Source organism: Leucopleurus acutus, assembly GCF_964270905.1.
Source record: "Leucopleurus acutus genome assembly, chromosome: 4".
Taxonomy (NCBI): Eukaryota; Metazoa; Chordata; class Mammalia; order Artiodactyla; family Delphinidae; genus Leucopleurus; species Leucopleurus acutus.
In genome coordinates, this window is record NC_139146.1 from 120499515 (window position 1) to 120526226 (window position 26712).

Here is a 26712-nt window from a genome sequence, read left to right on the forward strand (position 1 = left end):
GATATCTACTTAATTGGCTGTACATACTAAAGCAAATATTAATCAGGCAAAGTAGTGGGTTTTCAGTAAGAGATACAAGTCTGTAGAGGTAGATGCAGAATGTTGCTATTTTGTAGAATGGAGATACAAAGAGATTTTTCAGAGAAACATCAGATTTCCCCTTTCAGTGAGTAGCATGCTGGCAATTGGGGCGGACGGACTGTGAGCCTCTTGAGGTGAACCGGAACTGGCAAACATGTTCAAGTCTTCCCGGAAATGATTGATTTCTTCCGTTTGGTGGGAAAGGACAAAGCCAAAAATGAGAACACTAGGAAAATGGAAAAGTCTCTATTTCTACAAAATAACCTAAGTTTAGTAAAGCCCCTCAGAAACAGTCAAAAAATTTTAAGTTGTATACTTTAAGCCAAAAATGTAATAACCTTTGTTAATTGAAATAAAAAAGAAAATGTATTCAGTTATTTTTTCCTTACCATTTTTATATAACCAACAGTGTATGGGTATATACTTACAATGCTAGAAACTAATGCAATGTATCACTTTAGAGAAGGAAGAAAATAATCATCATAGTCCACATCTCTTACCTTGATTCATAGCGCAAATATATCTATTCTTGGAGCATTACTGCAGCTTTGGTGCTCAGAAAATTGCGGTGGATGAAAAATGATTCTGCAGCCTTTCATCCTTCACAATTTTCACACCATCTCAATTAGTTTAACTTTGCAATCATGCCATCTAGTGCTCAAACGTCCTCAGTACTACAGCTCAACTTCATTAGAAGCAAAATAATACAGTATCAGGCAAGTTACGTTAAAAACACTGTGCTTGGGGACAGGCAATATAATGAATAGTCCATTGTTGAGACACTAAACCAGATTTCTTGCTAAATAAATATTTCTTGTTTATCATTATTGTTTCATTAATTTATTGCATTTAATTCATAAATATTTTTGTATATTCTATTTATATAGTCATACAAATTATACATAACATACACCATATATTGAAATTATACTTATTTTATTTTTGTATTCCTTTCTGTGTCTTTCTATAACTTTAACAAAATGGTCATTGAATTTGAAGGCAACACAACCCAACGACCCAGTCATGGATTGGGTTTGATTAGAGGGGATTGGATAGAGTGGAATAAAAAGATGGAAATCATTTATTGTAATATTTGATTGCATTGCATATCCTGCCCCAGGTTGTGGTTTTGCTACTGCTGATGACTGTGCCTTCAAGGGTCAGGTGCTTCACGACATACCAAGAGAAACACAGAAGGGTTTTGGATTGCACGAAATATAGCAATTTACCAGAAAAGAAAAAAACTAGGGTCTTTTTTTTGCTTTACCATTGAGACTATTTTATATATCTTTTTTAAAAAAAATTTAGGAAAGTATTGTTAGAAATTAATGAGCTTGAATAGTTTTCAAGATGTCCCAGAGACATGATTTTTGTGTTCTTTCCTAGCCTTTAAGATGGCCTCTATGTTGTCTATCGGTTCAGAAATTTAAGAGAAAAAAATCATTTCTGTAATTATGAAAAGAATAAAATTGATTAAAGACAGGCCCTATCAGATCACCTCCATCATTTTAGCATCCAAAAAAAGGTTGACAATATACCAGCTCTGACTGACTCTGATGTTAAAATGGAAAACCTCAGCCCTTGCCCTGATTCCAAGGTAGATGAAGTCCTATGGTCCATGAGGATGCTCCCCTCTGCTCAGACCTCATTCTCTGAGCTCTTTTTCCCTTAACCTTTTGTCAGCTCCTCAAGGACAGGACACTCCATCCCACTTTGGGCGCTGTTTACGTGCCTTGCTTTAATCGGAATGACTTCTTTTATTCTTCACTCTCATTTAGTTCATTCTTACACCCCCTCAGATCTTACCCTGAGCATCATTTCTTCAGAGAAGCCCTCCAACCCCTGAATTAGTCCTTTCTTGTTATTAGATGGCACTCCAAACGTTTCCTTATTACTACTCACCACATTTGTAATTATATACTTGTGTTATTATCTACTTTCTATCTCCTACTCCCACTAGATTATAAATTATGAGCAGGCTAGAATATTCCTTTTTATAACGCTTTAGGGTCCTAGCCACTGTGTTTTCTATAATGCCTGTTACAGAGAGGTTATGCAGGAGATAGTTGAGGAAATCAACCTAAGAGTCCAAAATTGAGAACTGAGATGCCCATTGTCCCAGCCCATGTAGATTTGTGAAGTCAACTCTGCTTTTATGTCACCCTTGGGGCAAGAGAATTGTCACTGAGGCAGGAAATTCTGGTGCCTCTATCCCAGCTTCTGAAGGAATACCCCTCAGCGACTTGTCACTTCCTGCAGCAGAGTCTGGGATTGGAGTGTTTGTTCCCACCACTTACAGAATCCCTGACCTTGCTCACCACCACTCTTCCCACTTCTTGGGAATCAATTGACCTTTCACTCCCTGACCACCACTCTCCTTCCCACGCTCTTGTTCCTCACCCCCAAAACAAAGCAAAGCAAAACAAAACAAACCCAAACCAACCACCTCCTCCTGCCTCTACTGTCAGCCATCTTCATGGATTAACAGAGAGATACAGAGAACAAAATATAAATTAATATTTCAGTAAATTATCCTATCACTCTGGTATTCAGCAGAGAATAAAAATAAATTTTACACAAAGGACACGTTAAGTTTTCAGTGTTTATTTTTGTAGCACTTCCCTTCTCTTTCTAGAAGACTGTAAGGGTCACCAACTATCTTAGAATATCAGACAAGAAATCATTCTGAGATCAATCATCTTCAAAGTGAGTTTTTCTTAAACAGTTAAAACATACTAAACTTCAGGTGTCTATAACCAATCACCAATATCTTCTAAAGAATAAGAAATGAAATTAGGATCTATAAGTAATTAAGTTTGACATTGAATACATATAGACACACATATGTAGATTCGGTGTTTTTTGGTGCATTGTATTATATTTTATTATAAATCTGGTATATATATTCTCGTTTTAGAAAAATAACACTTTTGCTTAACATCAAATACACACAAAAGAAAAATGCTTGCATTTTTGAATATTTTCAAACCACACTGAGGATTCCAAGTGTCTCTCTGGATCCCTCTCTTTTCCACCTGTGGTAGCGTCTAATAGGTGTTACCCAAGCATGTGCTTCTTGAAAGCTGGATCAACTAATTCAATTGTCAACTCATTTAGAAGTCTGACTCTTAGATGTATACTTGATGAAAAAACTAACCAAACGGTATGAAGTTCACTCCGTAGAAACTCTTTACACTTCTACCTCCACAGCAGCACAGATGTACACACAGTGGCATCACTTCTTAAACTGTATCTCCGAGAACTTCCAGAACCGGTTATTCCTTATGCCAAGTATGAGGATTTTTTGTCTTGTGCCAAATTGCTCAGCAAGGAAGAGGAAGCTGTAAGTCCATGCATTTATTTCTTAAAAAGCTATTGTTTGGGTTTTTTGTCAGTGTTCTTAGTCTTTAATCTGTAAAGTTTCCTTTGTCCCATGCTTGGATTGTTTTCCACTATTCTAAGTATTGACATCACACATATTTAGATTTTACACACACAACGCAGGTCCCATTTTTAATCCTCTCTCTGATCAAAAAGAAAAGTACAGATGAATAAATGAAATCAGCACTGCTTGCCACTTTGCACCCAAATGCTAAAAATCGGAAGGACTCTCACTATATTAAAGCTACTCCTTCCCCCAAACAACCTTATTACAAATAAGGCAAACTTCCCTTTTCAGTCAATTGTGAACAAATGTTAAAAATGTTAAAAGGGCTTCACTTAAACATGTTTCTCCACAAATAGTGCTTACAGAGATATTTGAAATTCTTTTACATCTTTTGAAAATATTTCTGAAATGTTTTCTGTGATAGTGGCAAGTTTTCAAGACAGTATCCTTCACTGGTAATATGTGAAACTAACTAAAAAAAAAAAAAAAAAAGGCTGTATGCCCATTTTCCATGTGCTTTAATTCCAAGGCCAACACTTAGATAACATTTATTCTCTTCTTTATATTCAGGGTGTTAAAGGATTAGCAAAGCAGGTGAAGAGCTTGCCAGTGGTCAATTACAACCTTCTCAAGTATATTTGCAGGTAAGAATTGTCCTAAAGACAAAACTAGGCCTTCCCTGGTGGCGCAGTGGTTGAGAATCCTCCTGCTAATGCAGGGTATGCGGGTTTGAGCCCTGGTCTGGGAGGATCCCACATGCCGCGGAGCAACTGGGCCCGTGAGCCACAACTACTGAGCCTGTGCGTCTGGAGCCTGTGCTCCGCAACAAGGCCGCCATAGTGAGAGGCCCGTGCACCGCGATGAAGAGTGGCCCCCGCTTGCCACAACTAGAGAAAGCCCTCGCACAGAAACGAGGACCCAGCACAGCCAAAAATAATTTAAAAGAAAAGACAAAACTAAATTTAAGAAGACTGTATTTAGCCTGACACTAATTTACTTTTGACAGTGAATAAAAATCACTTAACTGCTCTGACCTCCAGTGTTGGCCTCTATAAAACTGAGGTTTGACAAGGTGATTTTTTTTTTAAATAAATTTATTTATTTATTATTTATTTTTGGCTGCGTTGGGTCTTCGTTGCTGCCCGTGGGCTTTCTCTAGCTGCGGCTAGTGGGAGCTACTCTTCATTGCGGTGCGTGGGCTTCTCATCAAGGTGGCTTCTCTTGTTGCGGAGCACGGGATCTAGGGTGCACGGGCTTCAGTAGTTGTGGCACATGGGCTTAGTTGCTCCGCGGCATGTGGGATCTTCCCAGACCAGGGCTTGAACCCGTGTCCCCTGCACTGGCAGGGGGATTCTTAACCACTGAGCCACCAGGGAAACCCTTGACAAGGTGTTTTCAAAAGTTTCTCTGAGCACTAAAATTGTTTGATTTAGTAATTTGCTGTTTCTGAAGTCTCTCTGGCCTCTACATATTAAAGATATGTTGCTTTGAACTTCCATCCAGGTTGTTTATAATTGTACCATGTACCATTGTTTAACAGAAGGAGCGTGTATCCTGGCATGAGAAAGATCTGCCCAGGAGTCCAGATTCTACCACTGACTACTTACGTGTCTTTATGCAATTTTCTTATCCTCTTTGAGACTAAAGATCCTAATAGGTAAAAAGGTAGTGAAAACACATATTTCACACAGCTGTTTTAAGAATTAAAGTATATTTTAAAATTTTATATACCTATACATTTATACATATAGTGAATGCTAATATTAATTTTTTCCATTTCTCTCAAGACTCATTGAAAAAACATCGTAACTCAATTCTGCTAGAATAATAATTGTGCTTCATAAAGCTCTCTCTCAATGACCATGTTTAATGTCAGGGATGCTATGTACCATGTCTGTGCCCCTATTTAAGAAATCAAGTATGTACTATTGAAACATATTAAATTTATTTTTTTTAATTTTATTGGAGTATAGTTGATTTACATGAAACATATTAAATTTAAATAAAGAGATTAATGATTGGCACTACAGGTCATTGTAAAGTATTTTAAACGATAGCTTCCCAGTCCATTTTTAAATAAAATTAAAATTTTTAATTCAGTACAGTGCATCATTTACATGTGTTTTTTGCGTCATGATTAGATAAATGTACAGCTGACTGGGAACTATGGAGTTTAAGACTCATGCCAGACACTGTGGAGTTCATTGTCAACTGTAATTGAATAGGAATTCCAGAACCTCCTGCCATACTTTTTCTGGTGATGGTTAGCATTCAGGAAACAAACAAGACCTTAGGTTTCAGAATTTGAAAAAGCAAGAAATAGTTTCACAGATAAGATAGACTTATTAACATAGAAGGGTTCCATCCCAAGTTTTTGAACTAATTCAAGCTATTGTAGTGGATAAGAAAAGGATGACAGTCTCTTAAGTAAAAGGGAAAAAGGCTTTTTGGAGAACAGTATTGCAAGTCTTTATCTCCACAATAGAAAACCTTAACTTCTCTTAACACATTTAAAGCAGACTTTTAATTTCAGCTATTTCAAATAAGAAATAGTAGTTTGACTTTTTGCCCTTCAGTTTTGCTATAATTAGGCTGTATAACAGTAGTGAACATGTGGAAATAGGCACTTTTTAATTTTTATTTTTGGCCTCGCTTGTGGGATCTTAACGGCAGTGAAAGCATGGAGTCCTAACACTGGACCACCAGGGGATTCCCAAACAGCACCTTTTTAAAAACTCATGGTATAGTAATCAAGAGTTCAGACTCTAGCGTCAGATCACCTGGATTCAGATCTCAGCTCTGCAAACTCTGTGTTCTTGGAGAAGATTCTTACCTCTCTGGTGCCTCATGTGTCTAACCTGTAAAATGGAGATAATGGTATTTACCTTACAGAGATGCTTTGAGAGTTTAATAAGTTAGCACGACTGACACATAATAAAATATATTATTTTAAATAACACATAAAATAGGTTAAAATTTTTTTCATCACTTCTTTGTCTCATTAGTACAATTAGTAAGTGTAAGGTCGGATCTTAACAAACGGCACCGCGAAACAGAGGAAAGCTTCAAGTGAGCTTTATTAGGGAGCGCTCCCGGGGCGAGGTTCACTGGTCGGAGAGAAAGGGGCCAGAGAAGTTGCACCCGGGCGAGGGTTGGGCAAGATTTTATAGGGGAAGAAGGGAAAGGGGTGTGGTGAATCTGGGAGGGCGCAGGGTATTCCTTATTTGGTGGTCTTTTCCGGTATCCTGGGGGACCGTTAGTCCCGCTCCTCGAAAGGCGGGAAGGCTGGGCCGGGTGCAAAGTCCCCAGGTCAGTTCCTGGAACTGGGTGGTCCGGAGAGTTTCGGTCTGATGCAACCTGTGAATCTGATTGTGTTCCCCTGCCTCGGGCCAGTTGGCCTTACAGTAAGCCATGAATTAATAGAAGTTCTTGTAGAAACAGAGGGGATGGGAAATGAAGAAAAGCTGAAAAATTACAAAAACAATCTCTGCTATTAAAATCATTTGGAGATAGTGGGAAGCAGCCGCATAGCACAGGGAGATCAGCTCAGTGCTATGTGACCACCTAGAGGGGTTGGATAGGGAGGGTTGGAGGGAGGGAGATTCAACAGGGAAGAGATATGGGAACATATGTATATGTGTAACTGATTCACTTTGTTATAAAGCAGAAACTAACACACCATTGTAAAGCAATTATACTCCAATAAAGATGTTTTAAAAAAAATCATTTGGGGAAAGGGCTATTTCATGCCTCTAATTCGTTAGCACCTAACAAGTTAAAACAATTTGTGCTTGCAATTTTCCATATCAGTAGAACTGAGGTTTTATTTTAAACCATGTTTGATCTCATTTTTTAATAGACTATAAATTCGAAGCTCACAAATTACTCCACAAAGAGAGTTGATTCCTCCTCTCTGAAATAAGAGATTGTACCAGACAATCTTATTTATAGTTCTTGAATTAAATATATATATAAATTTAACATTTTATTTAGGGATTGGAAAGAAATTCATATTCTTGAATCTCAAGTCCACATTAGCATTATCCAAACACTCTTGTTCCTGTGACTGACAGGGAAACCAAGCCAAGCCAGGCCAGAGCAGATATTTGATATGATCCCTTATGAGTTTGATCCTTAATAATTTGCAATATACATTCTGCACATTTGACAGAGAGATGTTTGAATTCCTAATGAATTTTGTGTCCATAATCATCTTTGAATGTACTCCACTTCATAAATTTCCTGATAACCCATTTTCTTCCACTAACAAGTTTGATCCCATTGTGTTTTGTTCATACTCTTGCACCCAACAGGTTCTTGGATGAAGTACAGTCCTATTCAGGAATTAACAAAATGAGTGTGCAGAACTTGGCTACTGTCTTTGGCCCTAATATCCTGCGCCCCAAAGTGGAAGATCCTTTGACCATTATGGAGGGTAAGTAAATTATTATCTTACACTCTCATCAATAGAACTGTCTCTTTGTTGTCTTGAATCTATTCTCCTATGAGGAAACTAGGGAAATAAGTGAATCCATGGTAACTCCATTCATGAACTCAAGTTCTTCAAATACAAAAACTCCTCTTTGGGAGTCAGACATTTTTTTTGGAGTTTACTAAACATAACTTACCAAACGATTCCTTAGGAGTTTTATAAGAATAAATGGAACTTCCATAAGTCATCTGCAAAATATCACACAAAAATGGGAAAAAATCTAATTCACTTTTTGAGTCCAATGCAATTTTCAGAAAATTCAAATAGTTACTATTTTAAGTTAATGTATTTTTATTAATTCTGGTTTTATTTGACGAATTTCAAGAGGCAGAAAATATGGGCCTTTGTAAGATAATGCTGCTTATTTACCTTGGGTTAAACATGAAGAAATTCTTGTTTTCTATATTACAAAATGCCTCAAATTCTTTTCCACAATGAACTGTTACTTCTGTTTATTTCCAGCAGGCCTCACTGCTTGAGTACTTTTCTTACCTGTGGCCATCAGTAGTACTGTTGATGTGCAGGTCTTGCTGAGCTGAAAGAGTAAGGTTAGAAGATGGAAAACTCATTAAGCAGCAGAAAAGAGAGAACTAGACATAGAGATTGTTCAGAGATCTGCAGAGGGTATTCCTCAAGTCTTTGCCTAAGAATTGATTTATGCTTGCACTAGAGGACTCTACACTGCTTTCTGGGAGAGAGTACCAGAAATCAGTACTCTGAGCCATTCCTGGGCCTTACACCAAGCTTGAAATAATTGTGTTTCCCACAACCAGAGTAGAAAACCCTGACATTGAGACATTGTATCGAGACCTCAGAAAGGTATTACCTTGGTGATAATGTTAAAAGTTACAGTCTCTATATAAAGTTTTTAAAAGAAATCCCAATGATTCAATAGAGATTTGGGGAAGAAAAGGAGGAATAGTTGGAGCACAAAGGATTTTTAGGGCCATGAAACATTGTTCTATATGATACTGTAAGGGTGGATACATGATATTATGCATTTGTCAAAACCCAGATCTCACAAAGAGTGATTTCTAATATAAACTGTGGACTTTAGTTAATAATAATAATAATGTGTCAATATCGGTTCATCAATGGAATCTAAAACTGTTAAAAACCTAAAACTGCTCTAAAGGTTTCACATTAGAAACTATGCAATTCAAAAGGACATGGATCGGGTTCGTGCCCCGGTCTGGGAAGATCCCACATGCCGCAGAGCGGCTGGGCCCGTGAGCCATGGCCGCTGAGCCTGCGCGTCCGGAGCCTGTGCTCTGCAACAGGAGAGGCCACAACAGTGAGAGGCCCGCGTACCGCAAAAAAAAAAAAAAAAAAAAGGACATGGATCAAAATAAATCCTATAAATGTAAAAAACTCCAACTTATCTTCAAACCCCTAAATGTATAGCAAAAAAAAGTCCAACAGAATTTAAAGATTTTTTTCCAAATTAAAGCAGTGTGCTAAAAAAGAAAACATATGTTCCCCTAAGACTTATAGTCAATGTTTATGTCAACTTTATCCATAATATCTCCAATCTGAAGACTGATCAATTGTCCTTCAATTACTGAATAGATGAACAAATTTTGATACATCCATGAAATGGAATTCTACTCAGCAATAAAAAGAATGAACTACTGATACATGGATAACAATATGGATAAATGACAAAAGCATTATGCTAAGTGAATAATGCCTAGACACAAAAGACTTCATACTGTATAATTGCATTTATATGAAATTCTAGAAAAGAAAAAACTGTAGTGACAGAAAGCAAATCAGTGGTTGCCATGGATAGTGGATTGGCTACAAAGGGGCACAAGGGAATTATCTATATAATGATTAGGTGGTGATTAAAGGACTGTCATTTGTCCAAATTTATCATATACCTCACAGATATCTTGTACATGTGCAAAATGAGACATGTACAAGGTAATGTATTGCAAAAAATACAACCTGAATCTACATTTCAATAGAATGTTGCCATACATATGTATTTTAAAGTGCCTAGGTACCTTCAAAGGAAAATTGAATTCTTATCCAGTTCTTATGAAAAAAGTGTCCCATAATATGGTATTTAAGTTCAACCTGTATAAAATTATATGAGCCTGGGGAATTGTTGGAACATGTAGTCCAGTGGGACTCCCAAATCTGCTTGGACTCTTCAGAATGGACAGGTGATTATAACCACTCTGACCTCATTTATTTCGGCTTCATGTTTCTTATTAGCATTCTAAGGAAGAGAATGACAGAGAGGGGAGAATAAAAAGGAAAAAAAGATAGTGCATATAATGACACATACATCATTATTACTACCAGGCTAGTCTGTCCTAAATGGCTATAAAAATTGAAAGGAAGTCACTTTGCAAGAAATGATTGCCATTTACTATTCTGGAAACTAGATGAAAGCAAAGCCTTCCAAGGTAATAGAAATATATTTCTAAATCTCTAGGGATCTGACACTCACTCTATAATCGTGGCAGGTATACACTGGCATAGTTCTTCACATATTTCATCATGGAGACCTTGAGGATATCTCTCTTCAATTAATTAAATGCCTCACACAGTTCACAACTGTGATAAAAAGCAGTGATGTTTCTAAATTGCTACATAATTGATATGACAATCCAGTTTTCTACAAGCCAGTCTTAAAAATATTAAATCCAGTTATCATCCATAAGTCGGTCTTAAAAATATTAAAAGTATTTGCAAAAATGTGAACAGTATACCTCTTCTCCTTACTTCGATTGTTTTTAAAAAAATAAATACATTGTTTTTATTAATATGTAAAAAAAAAAAAAGCAGTGATGTTTCACATGTTAATATTCCAGTGATGGGGAAAGCTCAGAAGTTACTAAAAGAGAAAAGATAGATATAGAATACCATTAATTTCATTCAGTCTTTTTTCTTCCATAACTCCATCATAATTGATGATTCAGTAGATAGTTGTCTTTTATTTAGTTTCTTATTAGAACAACACCGAGTTTACTTATTATTACTACAGTTTTAAATCCAGCAGCTGTTCTAATTTCATTCTTTTACATGTAGCTGTCCAGTTATCCCAGCACCACTTATTGAAGAGGTTGTCTCTTTCTCCATTGTTTATTCTTGGCTCCTTTGTCATAAATTAGGTGACCATGTGTGTGTGTGAGTTTATCTCTAGGCTTTCTATCCCGTACCATTGATCTATATTTCTGTTTTTATAAAGATACCAAACTATACCGTAGTATAGTTTGAAGTCAGGTAGCCTGATTCCTCCAGCTCCATTTTTCTTTTTCAAGATTGCTTTGGCTATTCGGGGCCTTTTATGTTTCCATACAAATTGTAAAATTTTTTGTTCTAATTCTGTGAAGAAGGCCAGTGGTAGTTTGATAGGGATTGGATTGAATCTCTAGATTGCTTTAGGTAGTATAATCATTTTCACAATGTTGATTCTTCCAATCCAAGAACATGGCATATCTCTCCATCTGTTTGTATCATCTTTAATTTCTTTCATCAGTGTCTTATAGTTTTCTGCATACAGGTCTTTTGTCTCCTTAGGTAGGTTTATTCCTAGCTATTTTATTCTTTTTGTTGCAGTCGTAAATGGGAGTGTTTCCTTAATTTCTCTTTCAGATTTTTCATCATTAGTATATAGAAATGACAGAGATTTCTGTGCATTAATTTTGTATCCTGCTACTTTACCAAATTCATTGATTAGCTGTAGCAGTTTTCTGGTAGCATCTTTAGGATTCTCTATGTATAGTATCATGTCATCTGCAAACAGTGACAGCTTTACTTCTTCTTTTCCAATTTGGATTCCTTTTATTTCTTTTTCTTCTCTGATTGTTGTGGTTAAAACTTCCAAAACTAGGTTGAATAATAGTGGTGAGAGTGGACAACCTTGTCTTGTTCCTGATCTTAGTGGAAATGGTTTCAGTTTTTTACCATTGACAACGATGTTGGCTGTGGGTTTGTCATATATGGCCTTTATTATGTTGAGGAAAATTTCCTCTATGCCTACTTTCTGGAGGCTTTTTATCATAAATGGGTGTTGAATTTTGTCGAAAGCTTTCTCTGTGTCGATTGAGATGATCATATGGTTTTTCTCCTTCAATTTGTTAATATGGTATATCACATTGATTGATTTGTGTATATTGAAGAATCCTTGCATTCCTGGGATAAACCCCACTTGATAATGGTGTATGATCCTTTTAATGTGCTGTTGGATTCTGTTTGCTAGTATTTTGTTGAGGATTTTTGCATCTATGTTCATCAGTGATATTGGCCTGTAGTTTTCTTTCTTTGTGACATCTTTGTCTGGTTTTGGTATCAGGGTGATGGTGGCCTCATAGAATGAGTTTGGGAGTGTTCTTCCCTCTGCTTTATTTTGTAAGAGTTTGAGAAGGATAGGTGTTAACTCTTCTCTAAATGTTTGATAGAATTTGCCTGCGAAGCCCTCTGGTCCTGGGCTTTTGTTTGTTGGAAGATTTTTAATCACAGTTTCAATTTCAGGGCTTGTGATTGGTCTGTTCAGATTTTCTATTTCTTCCTGGTTCAGTCTCAGCAGGTTGTGCATTTCTAAGAATTTGTCAATTTCTTCCAAGTTATCCATTTTATTGGTATAGAGTTGCTTGTAGTAATCTCTCATGATCCTTTGTACTTCTGCAGTGTCAGTTGTTAATTCTCCACTTTGATTTCTAATTCTGTTGATTTGAGTCTTCTCCCATTTATTCTTGATGAGTCTGGCTAATGGTTAATCAATTTTGTTTACCTTCTCAAAGAACCAGCTTTTAGTTTTATTGATCTTTGCTATTGTCTCCTTCATTTCTTTTTCATTTATTTCTGATCTGATTTTTATGATTTCTTTCCTTCTGCTATCTTTGGGGTTTTTTTTGTTCTTCTTTCTCTAATTGCTTTAGGTGCAAGGTTAGGTTGTTTATTTGAGATGTTTCCTGTTTCTTAAGGTAGGATTGTATTGCTATAAACTTCCCTCTTATAACTGCCTTTGCTGCATCCCATAGGTTTTCAGTTGTCGTGTCTCCATTGTCATTTGTTTCTAGGTATTTTTTGATTTCCTCTTTGATTTCTTCAGTGATGTCTTGGTTATTAAGTAGTGTATTGTTTAGCCTCCATGTGTTTGTATTTTTTACAGATTTTTTCCTGTAATTGATATCTACTCTCATAGAATTGTGGTCGGAAAAGATACTTGATACGATTTCAATTTTCTTAAATTTACCAAGGTTTGATTTGTGAACCAAGATATGATCTGTCCTGGAGAATGTTCCATGAGCACTTGAGAAGAAAGTTTATTCTGTTGTTTTTGGATGGACTGTCCTATAAATATCAATTAAGTCCATCTGGTTTAATGTATCATTTAAAGCTTGTGTTTCCTTATTTATTTTCATTTTGGATGATCTGTCCATTGGTTAAAGTGGGGTGTTAATGTCCCCTAATATGATTGTGTTACTCTCGATTTCCTCTTTTATGGCTGTTAGTATTTGCCTTATGTATTGAGGTGCTCCTCTGTTGGGTGCATATATATTTACAATTGTTATATCTTCTTCTTGCATTGATCCCTTGATCATTATGTAGTGTCCTTCTTTGTCTCTTGTAATATCTTTTTTTAAAGTCCATCTTGTCTCATATGAGAATTGCTACTCCAGCTTTCTTTTGATTTCCATTTGCATGGAATATCTCTTTCCATCCCCTCACTTTCAGTCTGTATGTGTCTATAGGTCTGAAGTGGTCTCTTGTAGACAGCATATACACAGGTCTTTTTTTGTATCCATTCAGCCAGTCTATGTCTTTTGGTTGGGGCATTTAATCCATTTACATTTAAGGTAATTATCAATATATATGTTCCTATTACCATTTTCTTAATTGTTTTGTGTTTGTTATTGTAGTTCTTTTCCTTCTCTTGTGTTTCCTGCCTAGAGAAGTTCCTTTAGCATTTGTTGTAAAGCTGGTTTGGTGGTGCTGAATTCCCTTTTATTTCTTTTTCTTCTCTGATTGCCATGGCCAGGACTTCCAAATCTATGTTGAATAAGAGGGGTGAGAGTGGACATCCTTGTCTTGTTGATGATCTTAGTGGAAATGCTTTCAGTTTTTCACCATTGAGTATTTGCTGTGGGCTTGTCATATATGGCCTTTATTATGTTGAGGAAAGTTCCCTCTATGCCTACTTTCTGTAGGGTTTTTATCATAAATGGGTGTTGAATTTTGTCAAAAGCTTTCTCTGCATCTATTGAGATGATCATATGGTTTTTCTCCTTCAGTTTGCTAATGTGGTTTATCACATTGATAGATTTGCGTATATTGAAGAATCCTTGCATTCCTGGAATAAACCCCACTTGATCATGGGGTATGATCCTTTTAATTTGTTGTTGGATTCTGTTTGCTAGTTTTTTGTTGAGGATTTTTGCATCTATGTTCATCAGTTATATTGGTCTGTAATTTTCTGTTTTTGTGATATCTAACATCATACATAAAAATAAGCTCCAAATGGATTACAGACCTAAATTTAAGACCAGACATTATAACACTCTTAGAGGAAAACATAAGAAAAGCACTCTTTGAAATAAACCACAGCAAGATCGTTTTTGACCCACTTCCTAGAGTAATGAAAATAAAAATAAACAAATAGGACCTAATTAAACTTAAAAGTTTTAGCACAGCAAAGAAAACCATAAACAAGATGAGAATATAACCCTCAGAATGGGAGAAAATATTTGCAAATGAAGCGATGGACAAAGGATTAATCTCCAAAATATACAAACAGTTCATGGAGCTCAATATCAGAAAAACAAAGAACCCAATTAAAAAGGGGGCAGAAGACCTAAATAGACATTTCACCAAAGAAGACATGCAGATGACCAAGAGGCACATGAAAAGATGCTCAACATCACTAATTATTAGTGATGCAAATAATTATTAGTGCAGCAAATAAAAACTACCATGAGGTATCACCTCACACCGGTCAGAATGGCCATCATCCAAAAATCTACAAACAATAAATGTTGGAGAGGGTGTGGAGAAAAGGGAACCCTTTTGCACTGTTGGTGGGAATGTAAATTGATAGAGCCACTATGGAGAACAGTATGGAAGTTCCTTAAAAAACTAAAAAGAGAGCTACCATGTGACCCATCAATCCCACTACTGGGCATATACTGTGAGAAAACCATAATTCAAAAGGTCACATGTACCCCAGTGTTCACTGCAGCACTATTTACAATAGCCAGGACATGGAAACAACCTAAATGTCCAACAGTAGATGAAAGGAAAAAGAAAATGTGGTACATATAAACAATGGAATATTACTCAGCCATAAAAATGGACGAAATTGGGTCATTTGTAGAGATGTGGATGGACCTAGAGTCTGTCATACAGAGTGAAGTAAGCCAGAAAGAGAAAAACAAATATTGTATGTTAACGTATATATGTGGAATCTAGAAAAATGGTACAGATGAACCTATTTGTAGGGCAGGAATAGAGACGCAGACATAGAGAATGGACATATGGACACAGGGCGGGGGGAAGGGAGGGTGCGACGAATTGGGAGTTTAGGTTTGAGATAAATACACTACGTAAAATAGATAGCTAGCGGGAACCTGCTGTATAACACAGGGAGCTCAGTTCGGTGCTCCATGATGACCTAGATGGGTGGGATGGTGGGGGTGGGGGGGAGGTCCAAGAGAGAGGGTATACGTATAGCTGATTCACTTCATTGTACAGCAGAAACTAACAACATTGTAAAGCAATTTTACTCCAATAATAAATAAGTAAATAAATAAATCCAGCAGCTGAAATATAGTTGGACAAGTACATGATTTGCAGTGAGAAGATGAAGAAGCATCATATTTCAGCCTGGTCACTTATCATCTGTGTGTCCCTGGGCAGAACTGTAACCTCTCTGAACCTCAATTTTCTCATCTGAAAAATGTTAAGTCCTATCTCACAGCCTTCTGAGAAAATTTAGAAGATGTAAGTGAAACATTTCCACCTAACACAGTTTCACAAACTCTAACACACACAGGAATAATCTGGGAATATTGCTGAAATTCTGATTCAGAAGGTCTGTCTGTGGTGGGTCCTCTATGCTCTGCTATTGCTACTATTTTGTTATCGTTGGTGTCATCTGGGGGCTGGTTAGAAATGTAAAATCTCATGCCCCACTCAGTATTTACATTTTAACAGAATCTCCAGATAATTTGTATGAACATTAATGTTTGAGCAGCACTGGCCAGCATCAGACCTAACAAACTGCAGATTCCTAATCTAAATATGTTAGAAGTTTTGAATCATTACAGAAGTGTGAAGGATATAGATGAATATAACACATATTTTCCTATTCAGAATTTGACTATAAATTATATTCAGAGCCAAATCTTGCCCAGGTGTTGCTTTAAGCTAATGAGTGGCCTCATCCCAAGTCAAGCTTCTACTCTCTGACAGCTACTAGAAGCTATTTCAGTAGATATCTTCATTGTCAAAAGCACTTATCATTTTCTTCACCAAATTTATTTAAGTATTTTAAATAATATTACCTTTACTAACTAAAATTTGTTTCCCTGTATTTATTTATCAGAGACTACTCTTAGGAGCTTTTATCAACACGGTAAAAGAAACACAGTTAACTCACCACATTAATATAGTTCAAGCCAAAGCAAAGATGATTAATGCTTTCATGAGCCTACACTGCTTTATTGTGGGTATATGAATAAAATTCTTAAAAAGATTCTTAGGGGGTTGGGACACCTAAAGTTGTGAAACTAATTTAGAAGACTAGTTAGTGGTGGTGGCCTATTTTAAGGGGTGGGAGCAGCCCAGCATGTAAGTCAGTGAGGAATATGTGAAAATATATTTTGAGATTTCAGCTAATATGTCATAAAACCTGATAAATCCACCAATTTTTAGAAAGAATATTACTGCTTTTTATGATAGATTAGCCTTTCTATCCACTGTTGTCTGAGTTATTTTTACTATCTGAAACTTGTAAGGTATTGATTTCTAATCATACTTTACAGTGAATAATATAAATATAAGGATCAAATGAGAACCTTAGCATTTTCATTTGTGTAAGAGAATTATTTTCTTTCTTGAAGGTCTTCTCTTTGTTTAAAATGCCCTGAAGTGTTGATATTTCTTTAGAGCAGATTTGCTATTGGCAAATTCTCTGTTTTTGTTTAGCTAGGAATGTTTTATTTGTCCCTCATTTTTGAAACATAGGTTTGCTGGATAATATAATTCTGGCAATGAGAATGATGAAAAATCAGCTGATAATCTTATTGAGAATCCATTATACATGAGTTGGTTATCTCTTGCTGTTCTCAAGGTTCTCTTTAAGACAGTTTGACTATGATGGATCTAGGTCTGGATCCTTTTGCATTTAGCTTGCTTGGAATTTGATGAGCTTCTTGAATGTGTAGACTCATATTTTTCATCAAATTTCTTCAAATTCCAGCAACTCTTTCTTCAAATATTCTTTCTGCTCATTTCTCTTTCTACTCTCCTCCTGGGATACCATTACGCCTATGCTGGTATGCTTGATGGTGTCCCACAGGTCTCTGAAGCTCTGCTCATTTGTCTTTATTCCTCTTCCTTCTGTTCCTCAGACTGGGTAACCACAGTTGTCTTCAGGTATGCTGATTCTTTCTTCTGCCTGCTCAAGTCTGCTGTTGATCCCCTCTACTGATTCTTTTCATTTCAGTTATTGTACCTTTCAACTCCAGAATATCTATTTGATTCTTTTCTACACTTTCAAGCTCTTTATTGATATTTGGCGAAACATTATTCTCACTTTCCTTTGGTTCCTTCATTTATTAGAAAACATTTAAAATAGCAAATTTAAAGTCTTTGACCAGTGAGTACAGTGTCTGGGTTTCCTCAGAGTCTGTTTTTTTTTTTCTATTTTTTCCTTGTATATGGGCCATGCTTTGTTTATTTTTTGCATGTAGCATTATTTTTTTGAAAACTGCATGTTTTTTAAATAATATAATAATATGGGAACTCTGGATATCAGATTCTTACCCTCCCTTTGTTGTTTTTGCTGTTTGTTGTTTGGTTTTTTAGTGAGTTTTCTGAACTAATTCTCTAAAGTCTATATTATTTGTCATCCGTGGCCACTGAAGTCTCTGCTTGGCTTACTTAGTTGTCAGCTAAGGATTGAACAAAGATTAAAAGACTAGAGCTAATAAGTTTCCCAGTCTTTACCAAGACACTCTGTGTTCATGTTGGGGCAAACTTTCAACACTCAGCCAGGAAGGTTACAACTCTGCTTTAGCATTCAGATCCTTTTTGTGCAGAGCCTCAAGATCAGTCAGAGGTGAGAGCTTGGGGACTTCTCAGTTCTTTCCTGAGCATGCATATAGCCCTAGGCATGCACAGAACCCTAAGCATGCATGTAATCTTCTAAATTCTCAGGAATAAAGCAGAGCTTTTCAACACCTCCTTTGGAAGTCTCTTTCCTCTGATTTTCCTTCTAAGCTTCTTGTTTAGCCTATTGTTTGTCTTCAACTGTTATCCACTTGCTTCAGGCAAACATGATTTTAAATGAAAGAGCCCCTAATTGTTTTTGACAAATGGCCTTGAGAAAGTGTTGCTCACCCTGGTCAAATTCTTATTTAGATAAAATGAAGACAAGCCTCTTGAGTGGCATCTTCCAGGGAACCACCAAACAAGTAAAATAATGACAATTCTTTGGGAATGGGACTTTGAAGGATTTCCATCCCTGCTTTTCCCATTCCAGTGGCTGCCAGACTGCTGGTTCCCACTGTGATTGTGGGCTGTTGGTTTTCAAGGCCACTGCAGAGAGGAGGATAGGAATAGGATGAGTTAAAATACCACAGTGCTTGCTGTTCTGTACCAAGATTCAATGATTTTTTTTTTTAATAAACACTCTCCAGATTACAACAAGCCTTTAATTTCCAAAGTTCTGCAAATGATGATTCAGAATATTTTTGTCAGTTGCTTTTATGGAGGAGAGGATTCTTGTAGGTCTTTATTATACCATTTTGGCTAATGTCACTTAAAATGACCTGAAGGTTTTGAATGCTGAGCAAAAGTTGTATGGAACTTCATTGTCTTGCTATATTATAAAGACAGACCATATATCCACTAGAGATTTTATAGGGTTCCACTTTGAGATGCCACTACAAATGTCTTGATAGTTTGAGGCAATTGTCTGATGAGAGATAACAGTGACTTCCTCAAAGAAAGGTTTTTCCTAATTAAATGTCAAACTTCCAAGAAATGTGTGACAATGAAGAGGCTGGTCTTTGGAACTAATTAATTCTGGGTTCAAGCCCTGCATTTTCTCCTTAATAGCTTTGGGATGCTGATCAAGTTATTTAACTTTCATAAGACAGTGATAGATAGAACAGTATCTATTCATAGATTTTTTTTTTAAATCCAACTACACTAACAAAAGTAAAGTGCTTGGTATAGTTCATGTTAAATGCTCAAGAAATTTTAGCAGTTAATATTGCTATAGATAATATTGCTATTATCATCATTAAGAATATAGTTTGGCACTGCTAATAATAATGCTGAATGTTCACCTGAACTCTTTAATAACTCTTTAAGAGTCACATTCAAAATAAGAAATAAAACTGTTTCACTCATACTATTTTGTTTTCTGTGCAATTCCAGGCACTGTGGTGGTCCAACAGTTGATGTCAATGATGATTAGCAAACACGATCGCCTCTTCCCCAAAGATGCAGAGTTGCAAAGCAAGCCCCAGGATGGAGTGAGCAACAACAACAATGACCTTCAGAAGAAAGCCACCATGGGTCAGCTACAAAACACGGAGAACAATAATACCAAGGACAGTCCTGGAAGACGGTGCTCTTGGGACAAGTCTGAGTCTCCCCAGAGAAGCAACATGGATAACGGATCCCCCACAGCTCTATCAGGCAGCAAAACCAACAGCCCAAGGAATAGCGTTCACAAACTGGATGTCTCTAGGAGCCCCCCTCTCATGGTCAAAAAGAATCCCGCCTTCAATAAGGGCAGTGGGATAGTCACCAATGGGTCCTTCAGCAGCAGTAATGCAGAAGGACTTGAGAAAGCTCAAACCACTCCCAATGGGAGCTTACAGGCCAGAAGGACCTCTTCCCTGAAGGGGTCTGGTACCAAAATGGGCACCCACAGTGTACAGAACGGAACGGTGCGGATGGGCATTTTGAACACAGATACCCTCGGGAACCCCGTGAATGGTCGCAGCATGAGCTGGCTGCCCAATGGCTACGTGACCCTGAGGGATAACAAGCAGAAAGAGCAAGCTGGAGAGTCGGGCCAGCACAACAGACTCTCCACCTATGACAACGTCCACCAACAGTTCTCCGTGATGAGCCTTGACGACAAGCAGAGCATCGACAGTGCCACCTGGTCCACTTCCTCCTGTGAAATCTCCCTCCCTGAGAATTCCAACTCCTGCCGCTCCTCCACCACCACCTGCCCGGAACAAGACTTTTACGGTGGGAATTTTGAGGACCCCGTTTTGGATGGGCCCCCACAGGACGACCTTTCCCACCCCGGGGACTATGAAAACAAAAGTGACCGGAGGAGTGTGGGTGGTCGAAGTAGTCGTGCCACCAGCAGCAGCGACAACAGTGAGACCTTTGTTGGCCACACCAGCAATCACAGTGCACTGCATAGTTTAGTGTCCAGCCTGAAGCAGGAAATGACCAAACAGAAGATAGAGTATGAGTCCAGGATAAAGAGGTGAGGAAAATCTGGAGCCCCAAATTGCCAGAGAGGGTGTGATAGCCTCCTAATATGAGACAGGCTCACCCAGAGGGTAAATATGCTGACTCCAAAGTCAGAGACTGGGTAGCTTCACCATTTGTAAGCTGTGGGACTTTGGGAAAGCTCACTTCATCTCTGTGAATCTCAGCTCCCTAATGTGAACATTTTAAATTCTAGCAGTATCTACCACAAAAGCATGTAAGAAATCATTGCACATTGTCCCTGGCACAGAGCAGTTGCTCAGTAATACTATCTCTTGTCAATAAATGTGTGGATTTGTGTTCGAGGGCTGGGGAGAGGAGCGGAAAGGGATGAATGCAGAACAAGGAGTCTGTTCTCATAGGAAGAGGATGAAATGAGGATAAAGAGAAGTTGGAGAAATAAACAGATCTTTATTGTTCATTTTTTCCTTTGCTGAATGCTGGGAGAGTGTCTGTTCTCTCCCAAGCTCAGACCCAGACCCCAAGGATTCAGCAGTGGATAAAACAGACAAAAACTCAGCCCTCATGGAGCATGCTTCCATTCCACTGGAGGAGACAGATAAATAAGTAAAATAGATCTCATGCTAAGTAGAAGACTAAAGCAGGGAAGAGGGGTAAGACGTGTTGGTGAGGGGTAATTCTAAGTGTAGGGCCTTATAGGAGGTTAAAGAGGCAGCTACGCAGATGCCTGGGAGGAGTGGAAATGCCGTGAGATGGAATAAGTGAGGAGCTCAGAGAGGTACCTTAGAGCTTTCAGGATCATCTTAAGTCTTTGGCTTTTACTCTGGGATTGGAATCCAGGGAGGTTTCTGAGAAAAGTGATGGCATGAAGTGTATTCATATGGACAATGGAAATTGTAGCCTAAGTGGGGAGCAAAACATATGAATTATAAGGAAGCAGTTGTGCTGAAACCTAATTGATAGCAGTTGACGTCTTCTCATAAGTTGACCGAGGTGGCGATGGCTTAGCAACTTCAGAGAAGCAACCTGGGCAAGACATGGGCTATTGGCTGAGCATTCTGTGTTGACAGTACCCCTGACTGCCAGATGCTCCATCATCTTGAAAGGCAGGAATACAGAGAATGGAGCCCAGGATTCACAAATACAACCTTGTGCTGGAAACCTGAACATCAGCACACCCCGTGATTTCACCAAGGTCACAGAATTACAAAATTGATTGTTTTTATGTTCTCCTTTCAGTGTAGTATAAGGGAAGGACACTGCACTCTCAAGAGAAGGCCTGAGGCTCAGTTTAGCCTGAAGTAGCCCCTCTAGTGGCCTCAGTCCCAGTCCCAGACTGTGCCTTAGTAGACCCCTTCTTGTTTAGGGTCCTCATAGTTTGTGAACCTCAGTCTTTGTCCTGCTTCAAATGCTTCCATGGCTCCAAACCCCACGTGGTTTCATTTTTATATATAAAGTTGACCTTAATGTATTTTAATGTTTCCCATCCATTTATCAATTATCAAGCAAAAAGATATGTATTTTTAAGAGCTATGGTAAAGTAAATATTAAAAAAATGCTTCTTATATGTTAGATTGAAAAAATTACTTTCTTGGAAACAGAAACTTGGTTTGAATTTTCCTATATAATGCTAAGTGACAGGAGGTTTAAATAAGAAGAAAAATGGAGTCATCATCTTATAAGGCTACTCTTCATTCTGAATGTAGTTTTTGGAACCACTGGCTACCAAATCTCTGAATTGCTGCCAAGGCATGATGATAAATTAGCACTTAGCACTGAGAAGCAAGAGATAACACTTGAAACTTACCTTAGGATAGGAATACATTATTCTGAATGGTTGCAGATGTACAGGTTCATTTATGAGAACATTGGTGCTACATTTATGTTCTGAGTCTATGGTGCATTTTAGAGACATTGATAAAATAATAGAAGCTTCCAACAGAATGTCATTCATTGGCCTCTTTCACTGTAGCTTTTTTTTTTTTTTTTTTTTTTTTGTGGTACGCGGGCCTCTCACTGCTGTGGCCCCTCCCGCTGCGGAGCACAGGCCCCGGACGCGCAGGCCCGGCGGCCATGGCCCATGGGCCCAGCCGCTCCGCGGCACGTGGGATCCTCCCGGACCGGGGCACGAACCCGCGTCCCCCGCATCGGCAGGCGGACTCCCAACCACTGCGCCACCAGGGAAGCCCCACTGTAGCATTTTTACCCATGTGACAGGCAAAGGGAGAGGTCCATGATAAAGTAGGGCAGAGGAGCTGCCACATGACCAAGCCACAGAAATATAAGAAGTAACTGTTCTAGTTAATTCTTGATCATTCCTGTTTAGAATTATACATTTGTCTTTCAATTCCTTTTTAACTCTACCCTACAAGTATTAAGGATAGATAGATGATGATAGATAGATAGATAGATAGATAGATAGATAGAGATAGATAGATAATAGATACGTACATATATACACACATACATACATCCCTAGATAGATAGAAAGATGATAGAGAAATAGATACTATATCTATCATTGATATGTATGATTTTTAGTTTTTAAACATGTGCGTTTGATGTTATTCCCTCCCCCCTCACCTTCTCCCTTTATCATATTGTGGTCAGAAAAATTCATTTGTATGATATCAATTATTTGGTCTTGTAAGAAGTATTTATTAACTTATTATTGGTTTGGGATTGTATATATGACCAATAGATCAAATCTGTTAATCAAGCTGTTCAAATCTTTTACATTTCTCCTAATTTTCATCAGATAGAGCTATAATTTCTAAGAAAGTTATCTTAAAATTTCCTAATTTTTGTGGATTTATCTATCTTTATAATTTTGTTATATTTTATATTGAATAACTTGAAACTATACAGCTAGATGAATAAAGGTCAGAATTGTTTATATCTCCCTGATGAATTGATCATTTTATCATAAAGTAATGGTAATAATGCTTTTTGCCCAAAAATATTTCTTCTCATATTAATATTGCTATATAATTTTTATTTTGATTAATAACGTTCTGCTATATATTTCCATTAACTTTTGAACTTTATGTTTCATTATTTGAAGACATATTTTTTTCAATTCTGGAGTATTTTTATCCATCACCATTTTTGTTTATTTCATCTCCCCATTTTCTCAATTTTCTGTCTCTCCAACCCTTATTAAAGTATGTTGGACCTTCTTAATCCATTCTCCATCTCTGTTAGCTTCTCTTTCTTATATTACATTTTCATCTTTTTTCATTACGTGAGGAATTCTGGGTAATTTTTCCTCAGAGCTGTTTTCTCATTTATTTATTTTCTCTTCTGATTAACTCTGTCACCACTCAGCCCATGAGTAGAGTTTTTGTATTCTCTTTGTCATAAAGAAAATAGATGTTCCAAGCTCTCAGTTGAATCACTTTCAGCCTTCTGCCTCTTTTATACTGGAGATCTCCTCCTCCCCATGAGCAAAATAAAAACCTAGTCACAGCTTCCAGGGCTTCTATCCAGGAACGATACCCCTCATGTGCTTCCATTTACTGTTCTAAATTTGAGTTTCTTCCTTGGTTCTGATAACCTCAAGATGCTCTTTTATTTCTTTTAACCTTGCTATGTATTTAAAAAATATTTTTCTTATATATTTTTCCAGCATTGATCTGTGCTTACAGTGGGAGGGGTTTCTTCTGTTTTCAACCCAGTCTAGATTCTTGGAAGTTTCATATGAGTGCCTGTTATGTAAAATGCATTAGTATATTTTTTAAAAGGTGTCTTCCTTGGTATTTAAGCTTGAGTTTCTTCCAGCTTTTTTAGTTCTAAAATAAATAGCTTTAGAAAGAAAAGAGAATGTATTGTAAAATAATTCTGGGTGACAACCAGCACACTACCAGGTTTTTATGTAAAAAATGTGATCATGTGGTCAAAATGGCCTTCTAAACTGATTATAGAATGTGACTTTTTAAAAAATTCTAGTTTCTTACAAAGGGAGAGCAGATTCATCTTTAAGTGTTCTTATGATTATCTGGATGAAATATCAACATATGGGACTCATTATTTCAAAACAGAAAAATAATTGAGATTTTAATTTGAAAATTATTAAAATAATCAGATTTCTGAGAGCTACCTGTGCATTAGCCTTTCATATTTCAATAGTATGTCAAATTCAAACATACTCTTGGGACTTAGGCTCAGAATAGGAGAAATTAAAATGTCAGCCATTACCAAAACACATCATCTAATAATCAAGTGCTTACTATTCCTCCTTGAACAACAGCAATAATAAATTATGTTTTGGAACTTAGTGATTATTGGGAAAACTCTGTTTATAGGAAATTATCTAAAATTATACAGTTATCCAAAAGAATGTAGCTATCAACCTATAAAAATATAACTCTAGAGATCTTAAGATATATTAACTTGGAAGGCAGTGAGAATTTTAGATAGTAGGCTACTTAGGTGGACTCCATTGTCACAGAATGTCAGATGAATTACTTATTCAATACATGTAATCTCTACCTCTCTTGTTACTTACTATACGGTGACTGCTGTTAATACCACTTTTATATGATGGGACTCTATATGTCCCAGGGAAGCCCATTCTTAGCTCTTGACTTAACCTTTCTAACAAAGACATTTTCACTATCTTTCTTTTTCCTTTGATAGAAAGCAAAAATAATTGTCCTTTTTTTCTTCCAACTTTATCAGACTCCCCCCCCCCCTTTCTTTTAGTAAAGCCAGATTTACATAATGATTCAGGAAGCTTTGTGGTTTAGGTTGCCTCCTACTTCTGCCATTCTGTGCTCCATGACATTGGTCTCTGACTTCTTTTTGCCAAAATTCATTAATTCGCTATCAAATGACAATGAAGTGCATTCAAGAGAGGTCTTGGGGTCTCAACAAAATGATGGTAAATCATGTTAGGAATCAGTAAAAAAAAGAATATATATACACCTTTTAATCCGTGGACCTTGCTTCATTGATTTGAAAGGCTCGATCCAATTTCCTAAACATTGCAGAGACAGTTTAGGAAATATTTTTTAGCCCTTTTGAATTTCAAATTAATAAAATTGCTTTATGTCTTATTCCTTCCCCCACCCTTTGTAGCTTAGAACAGCGAAACTTGTCTTTGGAAACAGAAATGATGAGCCTCCACGATGAACTGGATCAAGAAAGGAAAAAGTTCACAATGATAGAAATCAAAATGCGAAATGCCGAGCGAGCAAAAGAAGATGCAGAGAAGAGAAATGACATGCTTCAGAAAGAAATGGAGCAGTTTTTTTCCACATTTGGGGAGCTGACAGTGGAACCCAGGAGAACCGAGAGAGGAAACACGATATGGATCCAGTGAGGCTGATTTCTCCCACTGTCTCCAGTGGCTCTGGGGAAGACTCTGGGGGTTCTGGTGGGAATATTATATAGGATCAGGTGGCTGGTCACCTGGCTGTACAGAGTTCTAACTGGGGAAGACATATCATTTACAGACATTGCCCATTCATATCTGCAATGTGTACCAAAGTTGTATCATGCCCCATAATGCTACTGTCAAGTGTTACAACTGGATATGTGTATATAGAGTAGTTTTTAAAAAGTAAACTAAAAATGAGAAACATATCTCAATAATTATTTTATTGCAAGTCTTGTATTTAAAATGTTAAATCAGTATGTCATTGCAGTTTAGCTTGCTTTCAAGCTTCACCCCTTGCACTTAAGCTATTTTTGGCATTGTGTTATCATCAGCTTATTTTATAGATCAATATTATTATTTCCCCTTTTGCTGAGGAAATGAAAATAAGCAGATATATAAATATATATAAGATGAGTTATTAAAATCAAAAAGAATACTTTGTGGCTGTGCTGTTTGTGCCAATGGACCTTGCCATGACCAAAAAGAGAAATGTAAATAATTTTATAAATTACGGTAGAATCACCAGGAACCTTTGAATTGCTCTGTAAATTCTGCCCTTGACACTGCTCAGTTTTCTTGGTGAGATGCTTTGACACAGGAGATTTTGGACCATGTAAAAAAGTCCCCTTCTCAAGCCCCCTGGTCTGCCTTGCCCATTCCACAGATGTATGTCTCCTATGCAGGATGCACCTTAGACGGAAAGCATGT

The 26712-nt window shown here is 37.2% G+C and overlaps 1 protein-coding gene across 6 annotated transcripts in view; it reads left to right on the forward strand.

The window, feature by feature from the left end:
- The window catches only part of ARHGAP24 (Rho GTPase activating protein 24), a 783348-nt gene extending 757057 nt beyond the window's left edge, over window positions 1-26291 (forward strand). For all 6 annotated transcript variants that reach the window (XM_082838944.1, XM_082838945.1, XM_082838941.1 and 3 more), the window contains 5 exons: window positions 3292-3424; window positions 4040-4113; window positions 7783-7904; window positions 19584-20658; window positions 25704-26291. In XM_082838944.1, the coding sequence (XP_082695070.1) occupies window positions 3292-3424; window positions 4040-4113; window positions 7783-7904; window positions 19584-20658; window positions 25704-25947 (1648 nt within the window). In that variant the 3' untranslated portion in view covers window positions 25948-26291. The remainder of the gene's footprint in view (window positions 1-3291; window positions 3425-4039; window positions 4114-7782; window positions 7905-19583; window positions 20659-25703) is intronic.
- The last annotated feature ends 421 nt before the right edge of the window (window positions 26292-26712 follow it).